At 37.0% G+C, this 27154-nt stretch overlaps 1 protein-coding gene across 2 annotated transcripts; it reads right to left on the reverse strand.

Moving 5' to 3' along the window:
- Positions 1-179: 179 nt before the first annotated feature.
- HLTF (helicase like transcription factor) lies at positions 180-27151 on the reverse strand. Of its 2 annotated transcripts, XM_075506665.1 has the most exons (24): positions 26958-27151; positions 25409-25619; positions 24657-24823; positions 24072-24205; positions 22985-23082; positions 22164-22238; positions 21760-21951; positions 21541-21636; positions 20468-20516; positions 18643-18730; positions 17837-17916; positions 16818-16907; positions 16491-16588; positions 15005-15148; positions 14060-14198; positions 13088-13223; positions 12609-12788; positions 12037-12158; positions 10585-10763; positions 7194-7322; positions 5659-5771; positions 5179-5359; positions 2111-2191; positions 180-1386 (listed from the first exon to the last, which is right to left on the reverse strand). In XM_075506665.1, exons 1-24 carry the CDS (start codon positions 26975-26977, stop codon positions 1234-1236), a joined length of 2955 nt encoding a protein of 984 aa, XP_075362780.1. In that variant the 5' UTR covers positions 26978-27151; the 3' UTR covers positions 180-1233. The 2 variants fall into 2 exon arrangements, with proteins under 2 accessions (XP_075362780.1, XP_075362781.1); XM_075506666.1 differs by lacking the exons at positions 24657-24823; positions 26958-27151 and having other exon boundaries at positions 25409-25540.
- Between the last annotated feature and the right edge of the window lie 3 nt (positions 27152-27154).

A 27154-nucleotide genomic window follows, 5' to 3' on the forward strand; every position in this document is an offset into this window, starting at 1 on the left:
CTTCCTGAATCTAAACACGGAATCTAAACAGAACCGAAACATAGCAATCTCTGCCTCCAATTTGAAGTCTGAGCACTACAGGGAAGGCAGCATAGTGTTAAGAAAACACATAACAGAAGACCAGAATCAAATGGAAAGAGACAGAAGAAACAGACAATAATATTCAACTAATACTCAGCTGAGATTCTTCAGTGCTATTTATTACTTTGCAGTACATGAACACGAGTAGTTTACCAAATTCTTCCTATATAAATCAAGATGCATGCAGATCAGCATTCCATTAAGATGTATATATGGGATTGGAAAAGCACTTAGCAGTGCAAGAAAACTGTCAGAAAGCTGGCAGCTATTAAAATAATTTGTTCTGTTTAATTTATTTTGCAAGGGCTAACCGATTCAGTGACAAATGAGGGGGTTGTATTCTACTTTGCGTATAGCACAGCGGTCTTGTTCAAAGTGTGTACAGAAATTATTAGAAAGCGTGTTATCAATACAAGCCTATGATTCTAGCATTTTATCCAAATCACAAAACTTTTACTTTTACAGAAATCAGTGGAATTCCATTTAAGTAAAATATTAAAAGAAAGTGTTTTACAAATTTAAGTATTTCATTTTTACTGTCTCCTGGGAAGTAAGCAACAGAGGAACTCCCTGCTGCACCTGTGTATTACTCAGAAATAGTAAAAAAAAAAAATTAACATTTTGAATTAAATACCATCTTTGAACATAGTCTGCAAAAGTAAGAATTCCTTATGAAGTGATCACTGACCACCTGTTCTGAAACAATCAATCCAGGTGATCTGTTTGGTTATCAGGAAACACTGAGATCGAAACATGGAGCTAATTCATTTAAGGGTTCTGTCTGAAGGACAAGACACACATTATTTACCTTTTGTTACCTTTTCACTTCTAAAAAGAGATTGCATTCTTGCAAGTTAGAATGCATGAATTACGCATTCTGTTTTGAGGGATTTTTATGTGTTCTTAGGAGTTGTACATAATAAGCAACACTTCGAAGAAATGAATGCTGGAAAGATTTCAGTAGTGTAAAACAAGTTTGTGCGTTTCTAAATTAATATTTAGGAGCAAATTAGTTTTTATATTTATTTGAAGCATTTATGTTTTGACCACAAAGACAGCAAAACTAAAAGTTAGCATGAGACATGTAACTTGAAGAGCAATATTAACTAAAATATGAAATACATTATTTACACAAAATACCACAGTTTCAAGCTATAAATCAATTAGAGCCTTAATTTCATTAATTTTGGTTTGTTTTACTTCACTTGCTGAAGGCTTTTTGGTAGCAAAGGCTCCTGCTGCAAGTTCCCTCTTCTTGTTCTGAATTTTCAGCATATTTTCTTCCACTGAATCCTTCACAATGAACTGAAATACAAAAAAAAAAAAAGCCCCACTGAAATGAAGGTTTGGGTTTTTTGGTGTTTTTGTTTGTTTGTTTGTTTTGTTTTGTTTTTTAATTAAAAGTTTAGGATGAGAAATTTAGGTACTTTGGGGGGAAAAAAAAGTTAAAAAGCTGAGTACCCTAAAGCACAGTTACATTATTTTGTTATTACTTTGTAAAGAAAACACAAGAGGGAAGGGTTATAAAGCAGTTGGAGGAAAAAGTTTGGCATTTTCTCTTTTTTTTGCCCCCTTTTTTTTAACACTTATTGGAAGAATCTCTCTCTCTTCTTTGCTACTTATAGTAGAAGAAACCTGTCCTCAATTTCCCAAGTAATATTTTTGTGACTGGGTATTAATGAGACAGACCAGCTGCTCTTCCGCAGCTAAACAAGCTGCTATGACAAAAGCAAAAGCATTCTACATACCTTCAAGACAATAAACTGTAATAGCCACACTAGGCAACAGCAATACTACCCCATCTTACTCACTCCAAATAGCTCAACAGGGACATCTAATTTCTAACATTATTATTTCACGGGAAATAGCTTACATTTAGTAAAATCTTATAATCCAAAGCCCACATGTCAAAAATCACACCACAATTTAAGTTTACTGGTGAGCCATATGATGTCACAATTCTTTTAAAAATACTAATTTATTTATTCATAACCAGAAAACTGTTCAAACAGATCATCTCTCAACTCACCTTAGTAATAACAACATTATGCTTCTGACCCAGCCTGTGACACCTGTCAAAACACTGGTCTTCTGCAGCAGGATTCCAAGCCTATCAGTAGCAGCAACGAACAAGTTAAATAACCTCCCTTCAAAATACACAGCAAGATGCACACGGAATCACAAAGAAGTTATTGTACCATCAGCTCTCGAACAAATACTACTTGCAGATTAATTGCCCCCAACCTAACGTCTCACTCCTTAAGTATCCCGTGATAAAGAAAGCTTTGAGAACTTCTGGTTATATATTCATAACAAGTAGGAACTTCAGGTAAATGCTTTAAAAACTAAGTTTGTCAGGAGTTTAGGAGACATCAAACAATCTTGTTACCATTTTAATTCTGAAATAAACACTGCATATACTAACTGCCTCGGTACCCTTTTCCTGATAGCAAAATCTAAAGCAACTGAAGACAGGCAGTTATTTATCAGTAGACTAAGTCCCCTGACTGTTAAGAAAGCCCATGTATACTTCCACTAGTAGATGCAGTAATCACCAAGTTAGGTAAACAAGAAACTTGCTGAACACAAAATGGTAGCGTAGCTGTTCCTGCTTATACTTAGGATATAACACTAAATATAAGGATTTGTGAAATGCCAAGTCTGTGCTCTGCATTTTTCCAGCATGTTTTTTCTATCTAAAGGTATAGCGCTACTAGTTCTCACAGAATGGATATTTAAATCTACCTAAAATGTAGTAATGTTCTGCCTGTGATAAGCAAGTCTCGTGCAATGGGCTCACCTTGCCATGTCACCCACATACTGAAAGTTACCTAGGAACTCTTCTTAATGACTCCTTTCTATTGAAGGGGGGGAAAAAACAGCACTAGGCTAGCACAAAAAATCATTTTAGATTCTAAGAACCTCTGATGCCTAACCACACTTGAGACATCAAGCTGCAAGATAAAAGCCAAACAAGTCTTGTTTCTGCAATCTAAGGTAGCGAGCAGAGCTGCAACAAATGATGTATCTGTCACTGCAAGATGAACATTGCTGGCAAGCTACGTATGGCAAACCGTTCTAATACTAATCTGACCGTACAAACAAGATGATGTCTTGAGGAAAGACCTAGCCCAAACATGCACAAGCATGTTCCATTCTATCTTTGCTGTAGTCGAGGAGGACCAAAGTGTACCACTCTCACTCTTCTTCTCTCATCAGTCCAGCAAAGGAAAACTGAATTGCAATACCTCTATGCCTTTCTGCAATACCTCATATAAAGGATACTATATTTTACATGGGAAAATATGAAGAAACTTGAGCCTCAGAGAAACATCTGTATACTTGTGATACTCTCACATTAAAGGTTCGTATTTCTTCCTAAAGGTGAGAATTCAGCAGATGTATGATTGTATTTAAACAAACAAATAATAAAAAAAAGGGGGGGGGGGATAGAAAGTAGTCTATGGTTGGATAAATGTTTCTCCCTTGCACTGTGGTGTAACACCTCTCAGAGAAAGAATGCAGACCTCTAAGCGATAGTTCTACAACAAATCCACAGAATTTGAGTGGAAAAACTGGTTACTCCACTGGCTCCAGAGGTATTTCTGCTTCTTAAATCCTATTATTGCTGCTAATTCACTTCAAGGAATGCTTATGCATGACCAAATCTCATTTAGCACTGAACATTCAAAAGTGAGATCATGAAGGATCATGTGGTCCTGCTGCCCCTTCATCAAATACAAGGAGTCAACCACTGCCACTTAGGATGGTTACCAGCAGGATGCAGAGATGTTGTTCAGTGGCGTAAATGCAATTATATTTGGCTCTGGTTTGTGAGGTATAACTGTTATACTGTAGATGACTCAGTGTTAACAATGCTTAGCTTATTTTCTTACAACTGCTTGCCGCAGGACAGCGTATGCATTATACCTCGTTAATTATCTTCACAGAAAATGAAAATTCTCTTGGACTTTCCATAAGTTTTCTTATTCAGAGAATTGTTTTTTAAAAAAGGAAAAAAAAGAAGCAGTTGGACTAGATGGTGTTGTAGGACCCTTCCAACTGAACTATTCAATGCAACACATACAGAAACAATACTTGTGAAGATGTATCGCAATTCCTGATAAACCTTTTTACAAGGCAGCTTCTCCATACTCTCACTCATATTTAATTCCTTTAGTTTATTAAGTAAATAGCATTTGTCTTCATGCTGTTTTTATCACTAACCCGATATCCAAGCTAGTACTTTTTCTTTACTATTGGTGTTACCAGATGCCCAAGTCCAAAGCTACAGTATTATTTTCACATTTACTTTGGTTTTGTTTGCAAGTGCACAAACTGCGGAATTTGTCTCCATTTCCAACTGCCAAAAAACTAGGACATCAGAGCAGAGGAGTAAATAGTGGGGAAGGGAAGAAGTGAACAGAAAACTTCTATTTTGTACAATGACACAAGACATGAACCAATTCTGCTAAGACTACCATTTTGCTATCAGTAAGTGTAATTTACATTTTTATTCCTTACAAATAATTTTGCATTCCTAAGTGCTTTAATGAAAGGAAAAAAATTCCTAAATTTATGTATCGTCATCTTTCTCAGTCTCCTGCAACCACAAAAAGTAACCTCAGACTAATGTCTTTTCTTATAAAAAAATTCATAAAAGTAACAGAAGAGACTAGAGCAGAGAAGCACTGCATTATAACACAGAAAGAAATATACTGTTCCTGAAATTCCACTTTATGGCTTTTAAAGTTATTAAATGGAACAAACAGAAAACCACATTCAAAAGTATCAGAAAGAAAAAGAAATAAAGAAGGAACCAATATCAAATACTACACTGTAAGGTGTCACACCACTTTCTTAACAGTACTACTAGCATTCTTTTCATTCACAGTAAATAAACGGACAGCACAAAAATATTGTGTTAAAACAAAAAGATGCCAGGGAAACAAATTAAGAAAAGCCCTATTTGCCCTTTAACAGATGCTCATCAGTGGCGTTCATTCTCAGGGGGGCTCTCCTTCTACCTCTTAGGAAAACTACCAAAGGAGCTTCACCTAGGTTAAGCCAGGTCATTACGAACAACCCATTACTCACAGGATCCATTAAAAACACTCGGGAAGCTGCTGTCAGATTTAATCCAACTCCACCTGCTTTCAGAGACAAAAGCATTACAGTTGGGGATCCTGCTTGGCTGCTTTGGAAGCACTGAATTGCTTCTACTCTTTTCTTCTGTGCCATTGACCCATCCAAACGAGTAAAGGCAAACCCCGATTCTCTGAAGAGAAAGTAAAAATGTTCAAGTTAACAATTCATTTTCTGTTACAACAGGAAATAAATACATTAAAATCCTGACCTCTACTTTGAAATGCATATTTAAAATTCTGCATTTCACAGGTTATACATTAAAAATAACAAGAATAAGATTCATGGCTTTATTCCACTAAACAAAGTATTTAAGTAATTTGTTCCTCTTCTGAAGTTCTAAAAATCAAAAGGATACTATATTCCTTGAGAGATCTTTCTAAAAGACCATAAAAGCATATGTTTATTAGAAACGACAGTAGTTCTACTTACTTCAAGGGGTTTTCTATCAGTGACAGGAAAGTTGTGAACTGAGAAACAACCAGACATTTAGCAGTTGGATTATCCCTCCGTAGTTCTATCAAAGCATGCATGAGAGCATTTATCTGAAATCAAACGAAGACTTATGCAGCTTACTCTGACTTGGTTAGATTCCACTCCTACAGATGCTTTGATGAAGTTCACATCAATTGAGAAATCACTGTTCAGCAATACCTTTTAAACAAACTAATCTTAATTCTGCGGGTAGGGTTTCTTTTAGTTTCCAAAGGAAACTAAGGGTTGAACACTTAACAGTCATGAACTACAGAGCGATTGATGGTGCTCTGGGGAAGAGGATTCACAAACCCGTTTTCGACATACTTCCCACTGTCAGGAGTCAAAAAGTCCCCTACCTCCAGGGCATATTGAAAAAAGCAACAGAGTACCAGAACTCTGAACAGTAAGGCTTAAGCAAGGGACAGCCACAAGGCGAGTGCTCTACTGTAGCGATACTCAAGAAGCGAGAAAGGCTTCCCCCAGGAATATTCAGGCAAGCTATGCAAGACCCTTGGCTAGGTATGACAGAGGATAAGGAGGCACCAGAAGCACTCTTGGGACCAACATGAGAACAAAAGGAGCAAGGAATTGGATCTGAGGCAGAGGAACGTTGCCAGTTTTCTCATGTAAGGTTTAGCTATGATGAGGTAAAGAACCACTAACTAGAGAATGCAAGTAACTGCACCAGGTAAAAAAGAAAAAAAAAAATTAGAATCTTCATTTAATCTAGAGCGCAGTGTCCTAAATTAGTTCTTCGGTCTCCACAGAAAGATTTTTAGAGAATAAATTTATAACCAACTTTTGAAAGAACAGTAACTTAATTACAAATTAAAATTAAAAATTTAATGTTTCAGAAAAGCAATCTCAAAACAAAAAGGTCCAAGTACAAGCAGGAAGATTTAATTTTTGGCAGTGAACGCACAATGAAGGCAAGGCAAAAAACGATGTGGCAGACCTTGAGAAACAGGTCTGCAAAGTAAAATAAAAATATCTCGCTAGGTTATCTGACAAGTGTTCCATTGAACATTTGATGCCCATTTAGTTTTCCCCTCTAGACCAGACTATATATTCTTTAGGCAAGTTTTAAGAAAGAAGGATTTATTTAGATTTTTAGTTTCCAAAAGTAAATTAAGAGCTGAATGGTTTCAGTGGTTATAGAACTACACTATCTTCAGAAACAAAACACAAAGCAACAGTTCTTTTACCAAAAGTTTTAGTTAATTAATACACATTTATGTACTGCACAATGACCAGCACTAAATTACAACTGGTGCTCCTTTTGTCTTTTTTCTCTGCTGCAAAATTTGTTTGTGATGAGATTTTATTATACATTTTCTCCTGTGCTGGCCAGACATGCTGTGCAGACTTTTAAATAATAATTTAAAGTATGTTATGCATATGTAAAGTATGTTCAGCATATTTACATAAAAATTCTAGAGAGTGCTCTACAAAACCATAACGAAAGCCAAGTAAAACACAAGGGAACGTACCTTTGAACTGGATATCCACTTCTGATTAGACTTCTTTCCATTACTGAAGTCTATTTCCTCTTCTAGGGGACATTCCACCAAGTGCTCTACTCGAAGCTCATTCCTGCACAGAGGGCATCTGGCATTTGGCTACGAAAAAGCCCAAATAACATTAGAAGAAACATATTAAATTATTTCTAGTGAGTACTAAAGATCACCTTTATAAAGCACCTTTTATGAAATTATTATATTGGTGTTCATACAAAAAAAATCCTCAAGGAGTACATTCATTCTTGTAACACACTGCTTTGTCATTTCTGACATAACAATCAAAATATTTTGTTTGTGATAACATTAAGGTGACATAAATGCTACATGTTTTAAAAACATTCACTCTTCCTTAGACGTGGTCTCCTTTCTGAGCATATTTATACTTGAAATAAGCAGCTCAAGATTTAAAGGCAAGCAAATACTTGGGCTATGGGGAAAAGACTATTTAAAATATCAGAAAAATAAACCATCTTTCAAAGACAAAATCTTCCTTAGTTACAAAGAGTGACCTTTTACCCTTTTTCTTTAAAGCCTGCACAGCAATAATAGCAGTCTGATTAAATATGCTTTGTCAGGGCCAGACACAGGGTATCTTCTCTTTTTCCCCAACAGACATGAAAAATGAGACTAATTTAACACCAAAGGCTTTTTTCTCTGAAGCGTACTCTAGATAAGGGAAAGTTTAGAATTTATACAATAACACTTCCATAGGACTACTCACAAAATTTAACAAAAGACTGTGTGCGCTACACAAATACACAACTTTGCGCAGCAAAAGTGACAGACATGAAAAACTTTTGCCTAACAGAGCAACCCTTTAAAATTAGCTAACTCAGTTTATATAGTAATCTGGCCACAGAACCAAGCATCTTTAGACAGGCTGCAAAGCAGACCTCACAAAGCAGATGAGTACTGGGGGCTGCTAATCTGGAATGAACCTCTAGCCAATTAAAGAGGCTGGCAGTCATAGTCTGCATACATTAATTTATTGCAGCAATAAAGATATCCTTTCAAGAGACAGAATCTTAACACAAAGGAATCTGAAATAACAGTCTCCAAAACATAGTTACAAATGAACCACTGCTGGTTTGACAGCAATCCAAAAATCCTCCAGTGACGAGACAAAATAAATGAATTCTAATAAATCTGAAAAAGTTTTCTGGAAAAAAATCCTAATAGTGCTCATAAAGACTTTTTTTTTCCCCCTTCCTTTTTTATGAAAAGGCCCACATCTTTCTGGATCCCTTCTCCAATTTAATACTGAAATTAAAAACAACAGAAAACCCAAAACACAGCTGAACAATGCCAAAAGAGATATGGAAGACTTGCAGTGAAAGCATATGAAAGTGACAAAAAGTGTCTCATGATCAACAATTAGAAGGAAAAAAAAAAAAAGAATGTTTTAATGCATATCTGGTAAGCTTTTACAACAATGCAGTTAATACACAAAGGCATTAGATTACTGTAGAGATTTTACAGCTTTCTTGGACTTCTGCGTAGGATCTTTACTTACTTGCACAACTCTGAAGCTAGCCTCAATGAAAGACCGAAATGAAGAAGGTGTTAACTCTCAAGCTGTTAAGTACTAAGAAGTTTTTCCAATTTCAGTAAATACTTTTAGGTTAACAGTAGAAAGATAAAATGGTCTCCAAGTTTGTAATACAATGAAAGGCCAAACTTTTCACTCAGCAGTTTAGTGTTGGCAGCCTCACATCCCATTCCTCACTGATGGCTTAATGCTGTCATTTGTATTAATAATGGAAGCCACAGGCGTCTTGCTTGGAAGAATCCTGTTTGAACCCAAGCTGTTTTGGGGGAGAGGGTATGAGTTTGTTGGTTTGCTTTGTTTTTAAGGTGGTAAGTACAGTACTTTCCCGAGGTATTTACTAGGAGAGAGTTGTATTGTAACCATTCAGGCACAGAAACTACCCAACTGAGATGCAGCACTAGAACAAATACATAGCGTAGGAAACAGTGAATTCCCCAACTCTGGAATTTAGATGTCTGTCAGCGTTTAGACTAGAACCTGCAAAAACTTCCTTGGAAATTGATTTAAATCAGGAATCAGTGAGTAAGCCTTTCTTACGTTCAGAATAACTGCTTTATAAACTCACGATAGTTCAAAAGAACAGACTACAGCCACCTCTCTTCAGACTTCACTACTATGAAAGTAGTCTATGGAACAATGTGGGATTGGACAAAGGCCCTAGTTCTGCAGATTACAAGGTCTTTTCTAGGCAAAGCATAGTAAATAACTTGACTGTACAGTCAACTAATACAGGTTCCATCACATCATAACCCGATTTATTTCTCCACAAGCCTAAATACACTGGAAGGTTGAGTAGGGGCACCAACTCTGCTACAGACACATCAAGAACCTCTGCGCTGGAAAAAGGCCTCTGCAAGTGCTCTTTCCTTAGAGAATAATTTCACATCACTAGTTTCCCTCAAAATTCCCAGAAACTCTTGACTGGGATATCTGCATCAAAACCTTGCATGTCTGGCAATGAAACAAAGCCAATCTACGTGCCAGATGGACAACAATTCCCACCTTTGTCTTGTTAGGTTGACCGATTATGCACAAGCAGGGACTAATTTGTCCCCTGCTGCCTCCTATAAAGAACACCACCTAGGTTCAGCCTGGGGCTTGCAGCCCTACTGTGGCTGAGCGGGAGGCAGAACAATTCCACAGAGGAAGTGCAGCAGCACTGGATACAGATGGTGAGACTACCACACTATCAGATCGCCCTAGAAAGGAAAGGACAAACAAGAAGGAGAAGTACAGCTTAGAAGCGCACAAGAAAAATAAATGCTATGTTTTTCAAAAAAGCAAAAGACGCTCGTCCATAAGCTTATTCTGAAGAGAGTCCAGAGAAGGGCCATAAAGACGGTCCTCTAGCAAGGCAGCTATTTCATCTAGAAGGTTATCAGTTTGGAATAAGGAGAGTAGACATGATTTGAGTTCAACAGTCAACTTCCAATACACAGCTTTGGTCTCTTTTAAGCACAACAATATATACATGCATCACATCGCATACAAGCAGTGAAGAGGCACCCAGCCATATGGAGGTATACAATGCTGCACTGGATGCCATCACTTGTACCCTAGGGACAGAGTAAGGTGAGAACTAGGGAAAAGGTCTTTGAAAATACCGATGGACCTTAACACTGTTCAGTTTGACAACTACTCTCTCCATAGTTTGACTTCAGGCCAATAGTTTTTATAACCCAGCTGATAACTAGGTTTACCCTGATCACCATTTATGATTTAAAAGAACAATAGCAAGATGGCCTTCTGGTGATACCAGTTCATTGCTTTTGAATAGCTATTACAATTAACTGTAACCATAGGACAACCAACCTGTTCACTTCTGATGACCTCAAAAATACATGGCTTGCAAAACACATGCGCACAGCGTGTTATCACAGGAAGAGTCAGTGATTCCAAGCAAACTGCACATTCTTCATCTGAACCAGAGCTCAGAACCAACTTCATTTTACTCACTAATGTCTCACGCAGTTCTTCAGGAGTTTTATTATCTGCAAATATAGAAAGATACTCAAAACCAGATTTCCACGCAGGAAACACTCTGAGCTGGCACACATCAACACAGTTCCGTTGATCAAAATGCAATTAGGACAGTTTATACACAATGACAATATAGCCTACAATGTATAAAAACACAAGCTGCCAAATACTACAGAAAATTCCGACCTACTATTTCAAAACACATTAAGAGTAATCTTACTTGCAAAAATGGTAATTAGAATTCAAAGAACCTTGACTACATGCTCAGCGATACGTACATGTGCGACACAATGCCTAATGCGAACAAACAATTTTCATATGGCAGCTGTTCAAGTAGTAATGATACTACAGAGATGATGCTATTTATAGTTAAGATTGCTTTATTTTTTAAGTAGAGAAATTCAAATCATACTTACTAGTTACTAATTCATTTCTAAATAATTATTGAACAATTATTCAATCATTTCTCCATCCTGTATTTTTCAGGAAGATAAATGACAACCTTCTAAAAAAGCTTCTGACCATACCTCATTGGTCTTTCTGAAAAATCACACCTATACTGATGGCAACTCAAAATAGGATTTTTCAAAATATTAAATTTGAGAAGTCTCAAATTTAGAGTATTTCAAACAAACTATACTTTATTCTGAAAGAAATGCGTATAATTTTTAACACTAGGCAGCTGTACAGTTCTGGCTTGTCAAAAATAAAATTTCACTCTCCTTTCAGTCCTCTGTGTTCACCCTTTCTTACAGCCGTAACAAAGTCAACAGTTTTCTATTCTGCTGAAGAGGCAATGGTTCTGCTGACATGGCTACCAATCTACAAGCCATTCCCCAAAGCTCCTCTACATCTTCTCTCCTGAGGCAAAGAAAAAAAATTTGCTGTAATAGCACTTCTGTAAATTATTACAACAACAGATATGCTGCTTTTTAACAAGCCTTCTGCACTTGGCTCTGCAGAGGTCCTCTTCAGTCATTTCTGTATGGGCTGTCAAAGTTTATTAACTCCTGCTTCCAGCCTTCGTAACTATTCATACTTCATTGCTTTCATTCATATTTGAGTATGTGCTCGAGTACCCGCTTCTCAAACATATCCAAATATATTATGGTACCAAAAAAAAAAAAAAATCCAAGTAAGAAAGCTAAAAGTTCAATAATCCAAGCTGAAAAGACGAAGGCTGAAGCTAGAAAGCTTGGAACACACACAAATGTTGTTTCTGTTCTTGAATACAAAGTGCAAGTCCTGTTTTTAGAAACACAGGAACCAAAAGCATTCACTCACCAGCTGAAAAACTAGAAGATGTATTTATACAAAGATGAGGATGACAACAAAGCTGCCTCAATCTGAGCAGGACACCAAGGATGTCAGCATAGTGAGCTAGTACAGTCCCTTCATGGAAAAATCTGAACAAGAGTTTTATTGTTAGTATGAAATGCTACAGCCTGAAGTAACAGATGACATCAAGTGATCAAGTTTAGCTGTTAGAATGATGTTCTGATTTTTCACTTTCCTGTTTGAATATATTTTCTCAAATCCTCTTCTGAAACAAGGTACAAAATGCTACCAGTAGCATATTCTACCAGAAGAAATGCTAACACATGGTGACAAAAATTTAAGGCCATTCTTTACATATCTGGTATCCCTTTCTGTTTCTTGCAAGACAGAACTTCTAATATATAGTTCTGCAATAGTCTCTACTTCATTTGTCAGAACTGAACAGATGCTATGCTAATTTGCAATTATTAGTTTCTGGCATACAAACTTGGCTACTAGAGCTAACAATCAAAACTTCTGAAACACAAGTCTGTGATAACAAACTTCAACCTTCAGGATTAAGAAAGCCTTCTACTTACCTGCTAATAGCAGCTTTGCCCTCCTCCTTCACAGACTGATAGAGTTGTCTCTCTTCCTCTGTAAGCGTAACATGCTGAATAAGTACTTTACGTTCCGGTAACTCCAAAATGGGTTTTCCTTTAACTTTACTTGTTTTAGTTCTTCTAAGGGTAATACTCCTAATCAGAGACTGTAAACGCCTAAAAATACATATACAGACAATATATTACCCAGCTGGGGTTGGTTTGTTGGTGGGGTTTTTTTTCCCCCCAGTTTATTGCATAAATACATGTTCTGTACAAAATCCAAGCCCAGTAGTACAATATAATTCATTAGTCTGAAATATTAAATAATTTGAATTATTTAATTTGAACTAAAAAATTGAAATAACAACTGATGACACATGCATTTCAACTTTAAATGTGAAACACTAATTTGTCATGTTGCCCAAGCACTGCCACTCATACTTGTTCACAAACCCTTTTGGAACACTTCATACCCAAGTCCTCCTGGAGCTCCCATTGTGACTGGACGTTGAATTGTTCTGTGCCACCACTCTCGATCAGTAAAAGGTTTCAGTTTTAAGAAGGAAATTAGAGACCACAAATCCTTTACAGAATTCTGAATAGGAGTGCCTAAACAGAAAACAAACAAAGAAAAAAAGATTGTAAAACCTCAAAGCAACTAAAAATTACAAATTTTTAGTCAAAATGAAAGTTCTGTGCTTTCTCCAAACCATAAGCCAGGGACAAGCGTATACTCTCATAACTAAGTTGCCATGTCATTAAGTATAACACATATTATTTTCTTAATTAAAATATTACAAAACACTTAAATACATAAGAGTGAGAAAACTGCAGCTCTCGCTGCTAGGAAGATTTGGATGTTAATCTTTCCATTTCAGCTTCACCAGCAGTGGTTACATCATGATCATCTTTAAATTACACTTAAGGATCATAATGCTTGCATGGTCCCTGGCAGTTTCTAGGATGACTATTACATTTCAAAAAGCTACTGAAGTTTGCATAAGTATGTAAGAGTGCGAGCTTCTAACCAGACGTAACATCCCAGTTCATAAATAGGTCCCTTTTTACTTGCACTTCCACCAAACCTGTGTATCAAAAGTAATTTTAAAATTTGTGTCTATGAACTGAATAAAAGCAAAAATTAAAAAAAAAAAACAACCAAACACCAAAAAAACCCACAAACCCAAAAAACACCAACCCCCCCCCCAACAAAAAACACCACCAAAGCCACAAAACCAAGCAAACAAAATAACAAACAACTAAAAGAAGACACAACTAAATCACTGCTCAAAGACAAGTTTAAAAACATTCCAAATGAATCTGATGCAGATAGATATTAACCATCTCCCAGAAAAAGCCAAAGTGGAAACACCAAGTGGGAAACACAAGATGGTGTTATACTAAGGTGATCTGCACTGCATTTCCTCTCGTGTCAAATATTTTACCTGTAAGTACCCATCTTCTGTGTCCCTCCAGATTTAAGGCAGCTTTAGTTTGCTGAGCATTTGGATTTCGTATAGTGTGCCCTTCATCCAACACAATTCTCAGCCACTTGACTTTGTGTAAAGGGCTGTCACCTCTGATCTGAAACAGAGTATTTTTTTAATCTTTGACTCAAATTAAAATCCTTTTTTGCAATTTGGATTAAGCAAGCTATGAGTATTAACAATTCCACAATTAATAATGGATAGTATTTATTCACATCTTGTTTATTTATCAGCACAGAAGAGCAAAACTAAGGATGAGGCGTTCCTTCTTTTAGATTTAATGATTCCTGGAAAACACTACTAGTCATCTTGAATATAAGGAATGAGCTACAGCTAAAATAAGCTAAGCCTGAAAAGAAGAAAGGCTTCAAAGACACAGAGATATGGAAAATGGATCAGAGAGCAAATTAAAAGTTTGTATTATACTTAAAGATGTAATCTTCGGGCTTTTAAAATGGCTGGAATTTCTATGAAAACATCACTTTACAAATATATCTCATGCAATGAGCTACTTGGTTGCAGCCCATGTGCAACAAGAGCTACTGAATTATGTTTTCATATGCTCCATATTCTTTGAATTTGACAGGGGAAGGCAGAAATGGGAGCCTCATGCCCCTGAGATTTGGGGACATTTACATACTTGCCATCCTCTTCTATCCTTAAGAAATCTCTTCCTTAAACTGCCATAATTGCAGCCAAATAATTTTCTCTACAGGAGCAATCAATAAAAAACTCCCTTCGTTACCACAGCGAACACGTAAGAAAGTATGTAAAGCAAAACTACAGCTATAACCTTTTGATTGCCCACCAGAATAGCACTTGAATATACTGCCATCATTAGCCCAAACACTGGGAGTCTTGAACAGTAAGGGATCTTCAAAGAACACTTTCTCATTTACTTACTCCATAATCAGTAGCTAAGATGTTGTATGTTGTCAATACGATGTCTTGTTCTGAAAGAACTGATGGGTCTTTGCTACGGTCAGAACCATAATAAACATAAATATTTACATGAAAGTCTTGGTGGATGTGTTGTTCAAACTGGTCCTGAAAGAAAAGTTGTCAAAAGTCATCCGAAAGTTACTGTGTTACTACAGGATTGTTAGAATAAAATTCTTGTAAGTTGCCAGTTAAGGCACTAAACCCCACTTCCTCTAGCTCTGTGACATTCTACATCCACTTACATAACAAAAGCAATTTGAATTTGGGTTTCTTTTTACCTCTCCAGCCAGGTGAGAAGAGGGACCAGAAGCAGTCACCTCAGTCATTAGTAACAGACACAGTATCACATTCTGATAACGCTAGCTCTACTTCTTGCACAGCATTAATGCACACCCTGATGGTATATGCATTTCAAAATCCACTGTTCCTCCCAAACTGTAACGGAAGAGCTTTTATGTTCTTTTTCACTTTCTACCTTCATCTTCTCTTTGTTTGTTCTTTCACTGCTCATTTACAGCTTCTTCCCCTTACTGGGTTAACCACCTAAGTTTTAACATAAATGATGGCACAATTGTCAAAGTATTCATTTTAAAACCAGTGTTTATATTCCCTACATTTGTTCTGTGAAACACTTGGCATACAGTAATCTCGACAGCCAATAAAAATAAACAATTTAACTTTTGAAGCACCAAATTCACAAGTTTTCTTTTTAAATACTTAATTCGGTTTTGAATTGACAAAGAGAGTACTTTTTTTTTTTTACACTATTTGATGTTTCTCAATTGTATGATTTCAATGTTTTACCTACATTAAAAGATTGTTTCCTTTTCTTATTAATGTTCTAACCAGAGACAGCAAAAACTTCCAAATAAAACATAACTTGAAAGTTAAAGATATCCCCTTAATATTTGTATTCAAAATGTCATGAAAACAAAAAAATTTAACTAGTGCAGAGACAGAGCTAGAAGGGCCCTTCAGCCTGTTCACCCTAGCAGACCTACTCCCACAAATCACCAACAAGATCGCCAAATTACTGAACACCTCTAGTAAATGGAACGTCACATGCATTATCAATAAAGTACAATAATATTTTATTCTGAGCAAGGACCTGTCTCCTCCACCTTCCTCATCTGGTTTAAGGAGTTAAATCACATGAGTTCCAGAAGTGCCAAAGTGAACCTGCCTTAGTCAAGAGCAGGGAATGGAAAGTGAACTTGCTCCTTCTGATAGTGGTGAGCTCGCTACCCATGGAACCGCACTCTCATTACACTACTACTCCAGTCTTTAAATTTCCATCAAATAAACCTCCCTTGTGAAAGCAGCTCTGTTTCATAAAAAAGGAAAACCATGACCTTTTATTAGCTTGAGAGACTACAGGGAGTACTATTTCTACAGCGTCATAATCAACATATATCACATTTACACATTAAAACAGCTTAGCACTTACAATCCAGTTGCTTAGGACAGACAGTGGACATACAATCAGAGTTGCTTTGGGGCCATCATCAGAATATTTCTTCTCAACTGACTGAACACTAGCAGTACCTGAGAAAACAGAAGTCATATTTAGTGGCATAACAGTTCACTTTAAAGCAAAGTAGAAGTTCAAGAAACTTATGGTTCCTCTGTATTTCTAAAAACTCTGTATTTCTTCACCTGAACAGCATCAAAGCAATTTACAAAGGCATAACCTTCATTTATTAAGTCAGATATGTGTAACACTTCAGCTTTAAAAAACTCAGAAATTAGTATTATCTCTTTATCCCTTCATTACCTTTTCTCTTTGTTTGTCTCTTTAAACAAGTAGATGAAGGTAGAAGAACAGATGCAAAGCCTGTATCTTCTTGGAGAACACAGGAAGTTGCTGCAAAAAGCCAGACAAACATAGATTTTTCACACCATGCAGAGCATGTGAGTGCATTTTTTTTTTAATGACACACTTCATAAACGTCGAACCTGTTAACCAAATTACTTCTCTCCAATACAATAATGTAGATTATCTCGATTTGGAAGGGACCCATAAGGATCATCGAGTCCAACTCCCTGCTCCTCACAGGACTACCTAAAACTAAACTAGCAGCTAAGAGCATCGTCCAGACGCTCCTTGAACTCTGACAGGCGTGTGTGCAGAAAATAGTATCTAATACATCTATTTCAGGATATGAATCTTCAGAGGAATGCAGTTTACCAGTCATTTAAAAAAAAAAAAAAAAAGTTTAGCACAGGTTCACTCCAAGTACTTTAAATCTAAACTTAACTGCTTGCTCCAGAGTACCTGTAGCCCTTCCTTTTTTTTTTTTTTTTTCCATGCAAGATACTTAGTTCAACAAATGACACATGCTCTTGCCTTTTCATGATCACATTTCAGGTATTTACCACAAAAGATGGACTTAATTTTTTGAATGCTTTTCCAACCATAGTGCCCTGACAACAAGTCTATGTCAAATTCTAAAAATCTTAGCAATTCTGTTTTTCACCATCCATTTGACCCTGCTTATAGCTTGTTACACCACCACTTGTTCAGCTAAGGAAACAAACTACAACACTTAAGACTAAAACATTGCTTTCCCGTTCAGAAATTTCTAAAATTTTCTGCTTAAAGTTTTGGTTGAATTAAAAAACAAAAAAACCCCAAACAAACAAAAAACAAACCAAAAACAAACAACAAAAACCCCAAGTATTTTAGTTAATTCCTTTTCCAGTTAATCAGAAATCCTATTCAGCTTGGCTTCAGCAAGGAGGACACCAGGTGTTTACAGTAACCAATTAAAAAAAAAATTCCTTGCAACTTACTTTCTGTTCGTTGCAGCAGCCATTCTTTAGACTCTCCCAAGTCACTGCTTCCTGAATATCTGGGTTTCTTGGCTTTCTCTCTAAGATATCATAATTAAAAAAGAAAAAAAAAAACAAACCACCCCAACCCACAGCTCTACTACTGCTTGAATTTACATATTAAATCTCAAGAGCATAAAGCAGATGAACTTGATATTGCAAATAAGATACCACTGTGATTTGAAAATTTTCTTTTTAGAAGGGCTAGAAAAAGGGAAAGCACACAACACAGAGCTGCAGCGTGAATGACGCTCCTAAAACTTGGCACAGATTATCGCTGAAGTTCACACCAACTATAAGAAGAGGCTAGCGTGGTGCGAAGGTTCAAACACATCAGTAAGCTTCACGAAGTTGTGAAGCTTAAAGAGATCAGCTCAAAGCTGTCTCTCTGTCAGAAGCATGCCTGCAAAGTATCTCTTAACCACTTAAAAACCCAACTGATACTAGAAGAAAGATTACTTCACAGCCAGTTCTTTAGATGCCACACATTGATGTTATTGACACCTTTACTACTGAAGGAGATATCCAAGCACGCAGTCATGCAAGCCACGTACAATGAGTTAATGCTTTTTTAATATATTCCGAAGTACAACACAGACACAGAACACTTATGATAACTGTGAGCAGAAGTATAGCATACTGAAAGGTGAGGAGAGAGCAGGAACAAGTTTTAGGCTAAGGTTAATCATAAGCAAGTACCACTTTATTTTTACTCAAAATCCATGTAGCAAACCAACAAAAAGAAGAAGATTATTCCAGCTATCTACCTTTTTGGAAGACAACTTGAGTGTTTCAACGGAGTAGTTTCAAACTTTTTTACGTTAGAAACACCAGGCTCCATCACATTGCTAGAGTCTTCATAAAGAAGAAATTAGTATTCATGAAAAATGTACGTAGTCTTCAGCTTGGTTATCAAACCAACTTTAGCATAACTTGATCAAGAACAAGTACAAACTTCCTTTGAAACAACCTTAGATCTGCACGAGACAAGTACCACCGATACTGTGATCACAAATGAAAAATAAAAACACTCTTAAAACAATCCTAAATATTTACAAAGTCATAAAATGTGTACTGAGTTTGCAGGTGGTCAAAACCAAACTGTCAAGAAAAGAGGAAAAACCAAATGTAACCACTGTACTGTTAACAAGCAAGGGTAAAGTTTTAAATAATGCTAAATGGTAAAGGTTTTTTACAGGTCAAACCTTACTAATTAATGATTTCTACATTGCCCAAAACTAAATAAGTAACAGCAACATTAACAGAAAAAAATGTGGTAACACCACAGATGTGCATGTGGGGGTTCTGAGGGGGCTGCAGGGCGATTGTTTTGCTCACTACCTGATAGAAGATCTTAAAAAACCCCAACAAAACAAAACATCGCCTCTGCGCTCTGCCAATAATTGCATATCAGAGGCAAATGCGAAAAAGAAAACGTGTTAGGACAGAGCTGATATCAAAACTGAAAAGCAACAGCATTTGCAGAAAGAGTTTTGCTGTAACTCAGGTAGGTAAATCCATGCTTGAATTCCAGATTTAAGCTTCAGTAAAGATTTTTTTTTTAATATTAAAAAAAGTTTAATACCATTCTGAAGATGGAAAAACTTGCAAAGACTCAAGAAATAGGTATTAATTTAATGTACAATTGAATGAGAAATGGGGGGGGCTGCAAGGGTTTGAAAGATTTTTCTTTCATCACTTTTTCCAATTAAATAATAGTAGAAACAGGCTCTCCCCTCACTGCTGTAAATCGTATGTTGTTAAAATGCTTGATGCTCTGGAAAAAAATAAATATCTTGGATGCTGCTAGGCATTTCAGCTGTGGTAAAGGTTCTGATTTTCTGGTGACACTCATATTGACCCCCAGGAAAGTCTGCATTTTCTCCCTTCCAGAATACTGATAAAAATAACTTTCAGAGGCGCAAAAATGCGTTCTCTCCTCACCAGTCCCTTTCATTTCTCTTGTGCTACCAGTTAGCCCATCCATATTAAAATTCCTTGCATGGGAGGACAGTGAGGGAAAGCTACTGCAAGAAAAATTCAAGCCCCATACATTTCTCTGGTCATTTTCAAGAGCATGATGAGTTACAAAACATAGTAATGGCAAGTATAATTTTTCATATACAAGTATAAATTCTCTCAATACAACCTGAAAACTACAGGTGTGATAAAATCCTTCTAAATACTTGTCATTTACTCATTACTTAAAAATATTTTTTAAAAAAGTGACTTAATACAGAACCTAATTACAATTTAACTACTAATGTTTACTGTTTAAACAAGATTCTAACAGATGCGTAAGTGCTCCTATTTTATCTGCAAGGAAGGAAAAAAGAAAGTAAAAGGAACGCAGAATCCATTTCCTGGATGTGGTAACTTTCCTAGCAGGGGTGCAACTTTCTCACAAGGCACTTAATCTTCTCATACGTTAACTGAAACACCTTTAAAGGTATGTTTTAAATACTTCTCTTTTGTCAGTTTGTCAAGACAGTTTGTCAAGAGTTTGTGAACTGACTACTGACTAACAGTAACCCAGGTAATACCATTAATTATCATGCAAACATTACTGGACTTTACATAGTTTGCTGTCACCTTTACATAGTCTGCGTCCAACGTTGTTCATGCTGTTAGTACCAGATTCCTATTGAGGAATGAAAACTTTTATTCTTTAATGTAGCAACTGGAAAAAATGCCAATAACGTTATTACACTAATCTGACTACTGATTAATTACTGCTCTGAAACATGAAAGAAAGACTCACTCAGTGGCGAGTCAGTCACTTAAAGGTGCTGAAAGAGCTGTACTTTTTTTTTTTTAGTAGCCACATACAGAGTTCAAATGAAACTGTACAGAGGCAGAGGAGAGAAACTCAGTCTACACAGCTGCCCTAGAAAGAAAATAACTAATAACATTTCCCAGTTAACATTCTGAGGTCAAACACAAAGCATTATTTTGTTAAATTTAGACAAGTATGGTAAAACAAAACAAACCCCCCAGCCTTAATACTGTCAGGGAATACTACATAATAAATCACCTAGTCCCAGCATTTAGTTTATTTCATCATCTTGAAAATCGTATCATAACGAAAGCAAAAAGTACAAACTACTCTACCTAAGAAGAGTTTGCACACTGCTGTTAGTTCACTAACTGTAGTTTCCTCTCCTCTCTCCATTTCAAGTATTTGGCAAAAATATAAACAGTGCTTTATTTATTTATGTACTTTATACCGAGACCCTCTGATTGCTATTTTGGTTGTTTCAGGCACTTCCTCCAAACCACACAGGAACTATGCATGCACACCCCCCAAAAAATACCACTTCTATTTGTGCAGTCACAACTTGCCTATAGGAGAAATTTATAAGAAACTTAAAAATTTATAAAACTTAACATTGCAAATGTTTATGTCTTCATAAAGTCTTCCCTGGAGTATACTTAAGCATGCACTCCTAAGATAACACAGTCTACAGCTCAATTATACACTCTGAAGTAACACAGTCCACCTACTTTCAACTAATCTACCCTATTCTTCCTCTTATTTGATGTACTTGAATAACTTTTTCTACAAAATGTATACAAAGTTCACCATACAGAAAGTTACTAGGCACAAATTTTTTTATTAACTGCTATATTAACTCTGTTAAAACAATCTTTTTCTTTCATCTCACCTCATAAAACTTATCACTTGCGATCTTATCAACAGGAAGAGGCTTGCCATCTTGAAAATTTGTGAGAATCAATGCAATAGTAGTAAGTGTTTTACCCTGCATAACAGAAAAGAACGTCATATTTTCTACAGATCAAAATGAACCAAATGACCAACCAGTCAAGAAACATGCACACATGTTCTGTATTAAAAAAAATTCAAGCTTTGTAAGTATTATTACCAGTCCCATATCATCAGCCAGGATTCCTCCAAGAACATTTTGAGGTCGCTTTTTTTCTGCGAAATTTGTAAGTATATTGTAATAGAAGTTACTTCTCTCTTCCCAAAATGGTGGCAAATCATTACTGTTCTCACGTGAAACCATCCAAGCTAAAGCCTGCTTCTGATGGGGAAGCAAGAGTGTGCCAACAGCCTGCAGATTAAAGAGATACATTACGCACTGTTTGCATATTAAATATGACATTCCATTTTTGGAAGAAAAGTTTTTGTATAAAGTCTTTTGTATCTACTATTTTTTTCCCCCGATTCAAGCATCTTCTGTATCCAGACAACAAAGCTAAATATGCATCTAGATGTTTAAGTGTCTGTAATTTTATAGAAAATTGTTTCTAGCTTAAGACATACCTCTGCTCCTTCCATTTCACAAGTTTTATCATCTTCCTTCAGATCCTCAAACAATTTGTCAAATTCACTTTTAAGCTGCATAGATAAACACAAAAATTGCAATTAAAATGATTGCAATTAAAAATAACCTCACTAAATAATCAATTACTCTATTAAATTACAATTACCTGTCATACAGTAGTCAATATAGATAGGTCTACCACTTTAGACCTGATTTGCTGGAATATGTTTGTTAGCTACTGCTATACAAAAATTAAGTTCAGTTTTTCCAAGACAAACACGTGCCAATACAAGCAAGAGCTTGAGAAGGGATGGCTAAATATATTCACATCCTTGTACAACACTCACTAAAGTAACTATTTCACTCTCATTTGAAAGAGCAAACAAAAAGCAAAACCAAAACCAAACCACTACCCAACCCTTCACATATCACCCTGGGCCAAATCTGAAGATAAAAAGTCTGGAAGCCTGATTTTATTTTCATTTGAGAACTTAACATACTTGTTATCTGATAAAGCATTAGGACAGAGAAAAGAAAACACACCACCACAACAACGTAAAAAAACTCTTGAACAACCAAAACCTCCCCAAATTACACGGGACTCAAGGCTGTCACCGCTAAAACATCTGCTTACAGTATAAAAATGAAAAAGCTCAAAACTTCAAGATGACTTCAAAGCAAATCTGTGGTTCAGAAAAGGAAAAAAAAAAAAAAAAGGCAACAGACTTCCACTTCACAAGCACTGTTTTATTAATGAAAAAGTTTAAGGCCCCCACTGTTAAAATCCCAACTTTCAGGTGTTTAAGTATGAAACGCAAACCTGTTCAGTTGTCAACTGCACAGCAGCATGAACCGGAGCGCAGTAACTTGGACCAGCTCTCCCAGAAATCCACTCTGATCCAAAACCACATTCTGAACCTAGTTGCGATTAAAAAGATACTGTTTTGAAACACAACAGTATGATGACTTCCCAATCTCAACCTTCACTGGCTCACGAGTAACAATGCTGATCGGATTGTGGGATATAAGACAGTATCTGTCACCATTTGTCTTTTAGCCTTAATTTATCTTTTACTTTCAGTGGGCCACAAAGGCTTTCCACAACGCTTCATAGGACTCACAGGTGCTATGGGTTGGGATCCTTCAAGATGGCAACCACGTTTCTTAAAAATTATTGTGTTACATGAAATTTGATTTGGTAACAGTACAATGACTGATAACACAAAATGCTTTTTTTACTCCAAACTCTTTCTGTTAGCTATGTGCAATAGAACCTATAAGATAAAACCTGAAATCCTGCTATATGTAGAACAGATCTATCCCTCACTAAGTGTTTATTTCTGCATGCATCCTTACTCCTGACTACCACCTGCTTCCACAAAGCCTAGTTCCAGGAGCACAGGAGCTTTTTGTGCGAGGCTGGCTCTGCAAAGCATCAGGTCTCCTAAGCTTATTTGTTCAGAGACATCTCATCTCTATTTGCCCACACCTCACTAGTAGGATACATGTCCTAGCACTCTGCTAAAAAGCAGCACTGTCCCTGAAACCCCCTATGACGGGGTCTAACCTGTTTCTTGAAAAAAAATTTTTTTCAAGTCTGGAGAAATGCAGCGAATCATTATGGATTTTTAAAGAACTTTTGGAATCGAGTATATTTCTGAGGTTGCTCAAATGCCTCTCCAATTGCTGGCAGGTAACATAAAAGATAGGACACAAAAGTACACTTCCTATGAAGTTTAAAATTAATAGCTGTGGGCTCTGCATTATTCCCCAATTAAGTTAAAAAAATCATTTTGTGAATGACAGCACTATGATGAGGATTAAGCCCTTAAACATTTCTTCCAACCAGTGGCAAGTTCAATCTGAATATTTCAAAAAAGAACGAACCCCAAAACTTCAAGACTTACCTTTCAGAGGAGGAGCCAATTTAAATCCATGCCTTTTTAGCTGATCTAACACTGCTTCCTTGTTTTCTTCTCTTCCCCAAAAGCTCATTTGTACAGGCATGGTAAAGGTATTTTTTGCTCCATAAGGGACAACCCTGATAAAAAGCAGGAAAAAACCCACAGTTTTTTTTTATTTTTTTTTTATACTAAACCTTGTTATTTCTTCAGCAAGAGGTACTCCAAAGCGCTTATCTTCATCAAAACACAAAATGTTCCAGATAGGTGTTAGTTACTCATACCGTGTAAATCTTTTATACTAACCACCACATGCAGTCAATTTAAGAGTTCCACAACAATCTTTAAAGAATTCGCTCTCGCTAGTGTCTCTACATTTTATCGTATATGGGAAAGAACTAACTGTATGCAAGTAGTTCAACAGAAGAACAAAGAGTCTGAAAACACGAAGCTTTAGTCGTATTACCAAGAGTTGTCATTTCTGTCAAAAGAGAACACTTATAAATAGTTTTCAGAATTTGCTAGTGTAGCAACAAAAAACATTTCCATTATTTATATTCATGGAACCAAAAGCATAATCTTCACACTTACCCTTCAACAAATGCTAGTTTGTTGTCCATAATGCCTGCCAATGCTGCCGCTAGCTCTTTTTTTATATGGCCTACCTGCTCTCCATTCACATTATTTACTTTCACTGCATTTTTATCGTAAGGATTATTGGGCTCCCTCTGAAGTGCAACCATTTCACTGTTATTAACCTAAGCAAAACAAACAAACAAATGGCAGAACACAATACTTTAGTTGCAAATTATTTGCAGAAGTCTCTAATATACATTTACTTAAATATTGTGAAGCTTAATTTGGTCTAGCATTCTGTTCAGTCTAATAACCTACTATGTATTCCAACTACCAAAAGCATTACAGAAGAGCTACCTGATAGATGTCAGCAATTTCAAAAGTACTCCTAAGAGCAAGAACTACCTTCAATTGCTAACACATTTAGTAAGGGAACAAATATCCCTTTTTGTCTGTATAAACAGTTCAAAGACCTAAGTTCTTGCTTTCAGTCACTTTCATTTGCTTTATGTGGGTGAGCAGAGCTACCAAATAACTAAACCAGATTTGAAAGCTTGCTACTTTAATTAAATTTGGAATTAAAGTTTTAGATTAAATACTTCCCATGAAGAATGTTGAACACAACAAGGGGGGGGGGGGGGGGGGGGAATCTATTAAAATTATACTTCTTCAAAAGTTCTAGGAATTTTTGAAATTTAATTAAATGTATTTTTTCCTGAAGCTGACAATAACTTTTTCTTCTGCTTTGTAATTTACCACGCACTTACAATCCCCGTGTAGTATCGCAATCCAACAACGCTTCCTCGCAAAGTTCCATATAAGATAGCCGAGTCTGTATCCTCCTCTGCTCCAGAAGTGTCACCTGAAGAGAGGAAGTCTTCCAACCCAAGACTGGAGTAGAAGTCAGAAGAAGAAAAACGGGAATAGTTTTTCTCTCCTCTGCAGATGTTATAGTGAGAGCGTCCTCTTGCAGAATCTCTGCAGAAAGAAAAATTGTGAAATACTTGGCAATTACTTGAATTAATAATAATAATACCTTGTAATCTATTTTACGCCTTTATATAAGGCTACCTATAAACCCCAGTTTTACAACTCTATTCAGATAATATTTACCTGGAAACATTCAAAAAGTTTTATATTAGGAGAAAACTTTGCCATTTTTTAACACTGAATAAACTAGTTTAAGCCAATTACAATAAAGAGCTGCCAACTTAACTGACAAAAAACTATGGTATTTGTGCATTCTGCCCTACCTTCCCTCACAGATTACCTTTGTCAACATTAAGAATTCTCCAGATCTAGTTACATCTGTAATTATACCTGGCACAGCAAAATTTCCATGTATTTTCCTAACACCAATTTTTCCTCATCTAAGAAAAAGGTTAAAAAAACCCCTGTTTGTAAGTGATTAATTCTGTGTAACTTCATGCCTATATCCACAAAAGTTGAAATGCTAAAACAACTGGTCCCTACATATTTAGTAAGCTTACCTTCACACCTTAACATCTACTATTAATACCTTATAATAAACTTTAGAAAGAACCAGCTACTCCAACCTAACCCGGGTAATTACACTAGGTACCTCCAATACAAACTTCTGTCAGCCAGGCCCCCCTTTTGGTGGAGAGAGACACCTAGTAACTCACGCTATGGCACACCAGGAGATGGAAACCTCTCTGGCCGTGCACTGAATGCATGACTGAGTGAAGATGGACATACTAACAATCGTTTTAATCAAGTAATACGTAACAATAAAATCTCAGTACAAGTTTCAACTGATACATAATAATCATGACCTTTGGTATATCCCAAAACTACCCTACTGTGTTGCTGGACTAATTTAAGAGTACTGCCAATTAAAACAATTACTTTCCATATACTAGTTATTCAGAGCTTGGCACAGTAAACTTTGGTTTCTTTTGCAAATGGTATCTAAAGTTACTGTGTAAGCGGCATTTCATTTTCTCTGACAGAAAAAAGAAAGAGTTCGCGAAGCTTTGCTCTGAGCTAATTGCAGAAGAGCCAGCGAGGGGTTAACCAGAAGCCATTTTGCCGCTGCCCTGCTGAACACCTCTCCGGGAGCCCGGCCCGAACGCAGAAGCCACATAAACGGCCTACGGCACCCAGCATCGACAAGAACGGGCCGGCGGAGGCACAGAGTTTCTACGCTAGCCACCTCCGTTCGTCCCGCCGCCCGCGGCGGCCCCCGCCCGCAGGATACGGCGCGAAGCGGCCGAGCGCAGGCGGGACGCGCCGCGATGCGGATCGGCACGGCACGGCACGGCACGGCGCCGGCCGCCACCACCCCCGTCTCACTTGGGCAGCCTCCCCGACATGGCGCCAGCAGGGCTCCCGCGGCCCGCCAGCCCAGCGAGCGCTGCCCCAGCCACCGCTCCCGGGCCGCGAAGCCGCGCCCGCGCTCCAGACCCGACAGCGGCAACCACCAATCCCTGCCAGCGACTCCGCGGGCGGCGGCCGCTGCGGACCCTAGGGACAGGAAGAGGACGCTTCTT

This window comes from Mycteria americana, chromosome 7, assembly GCF_035582795.1.
Source record: "Mycteria americana isolate JAX WOST 10 ecotype Jacksonville Zoo and Gardens chromosome 7, USCA_MyAme_1.0, whole genome shotgun sequence".
Taxonomy (NCBI): Eukaryota; Metazoa; Chordata; class Aves; order Ciconiiformes; family Ciconiidae; genus Mycteria; species Mycteria americana.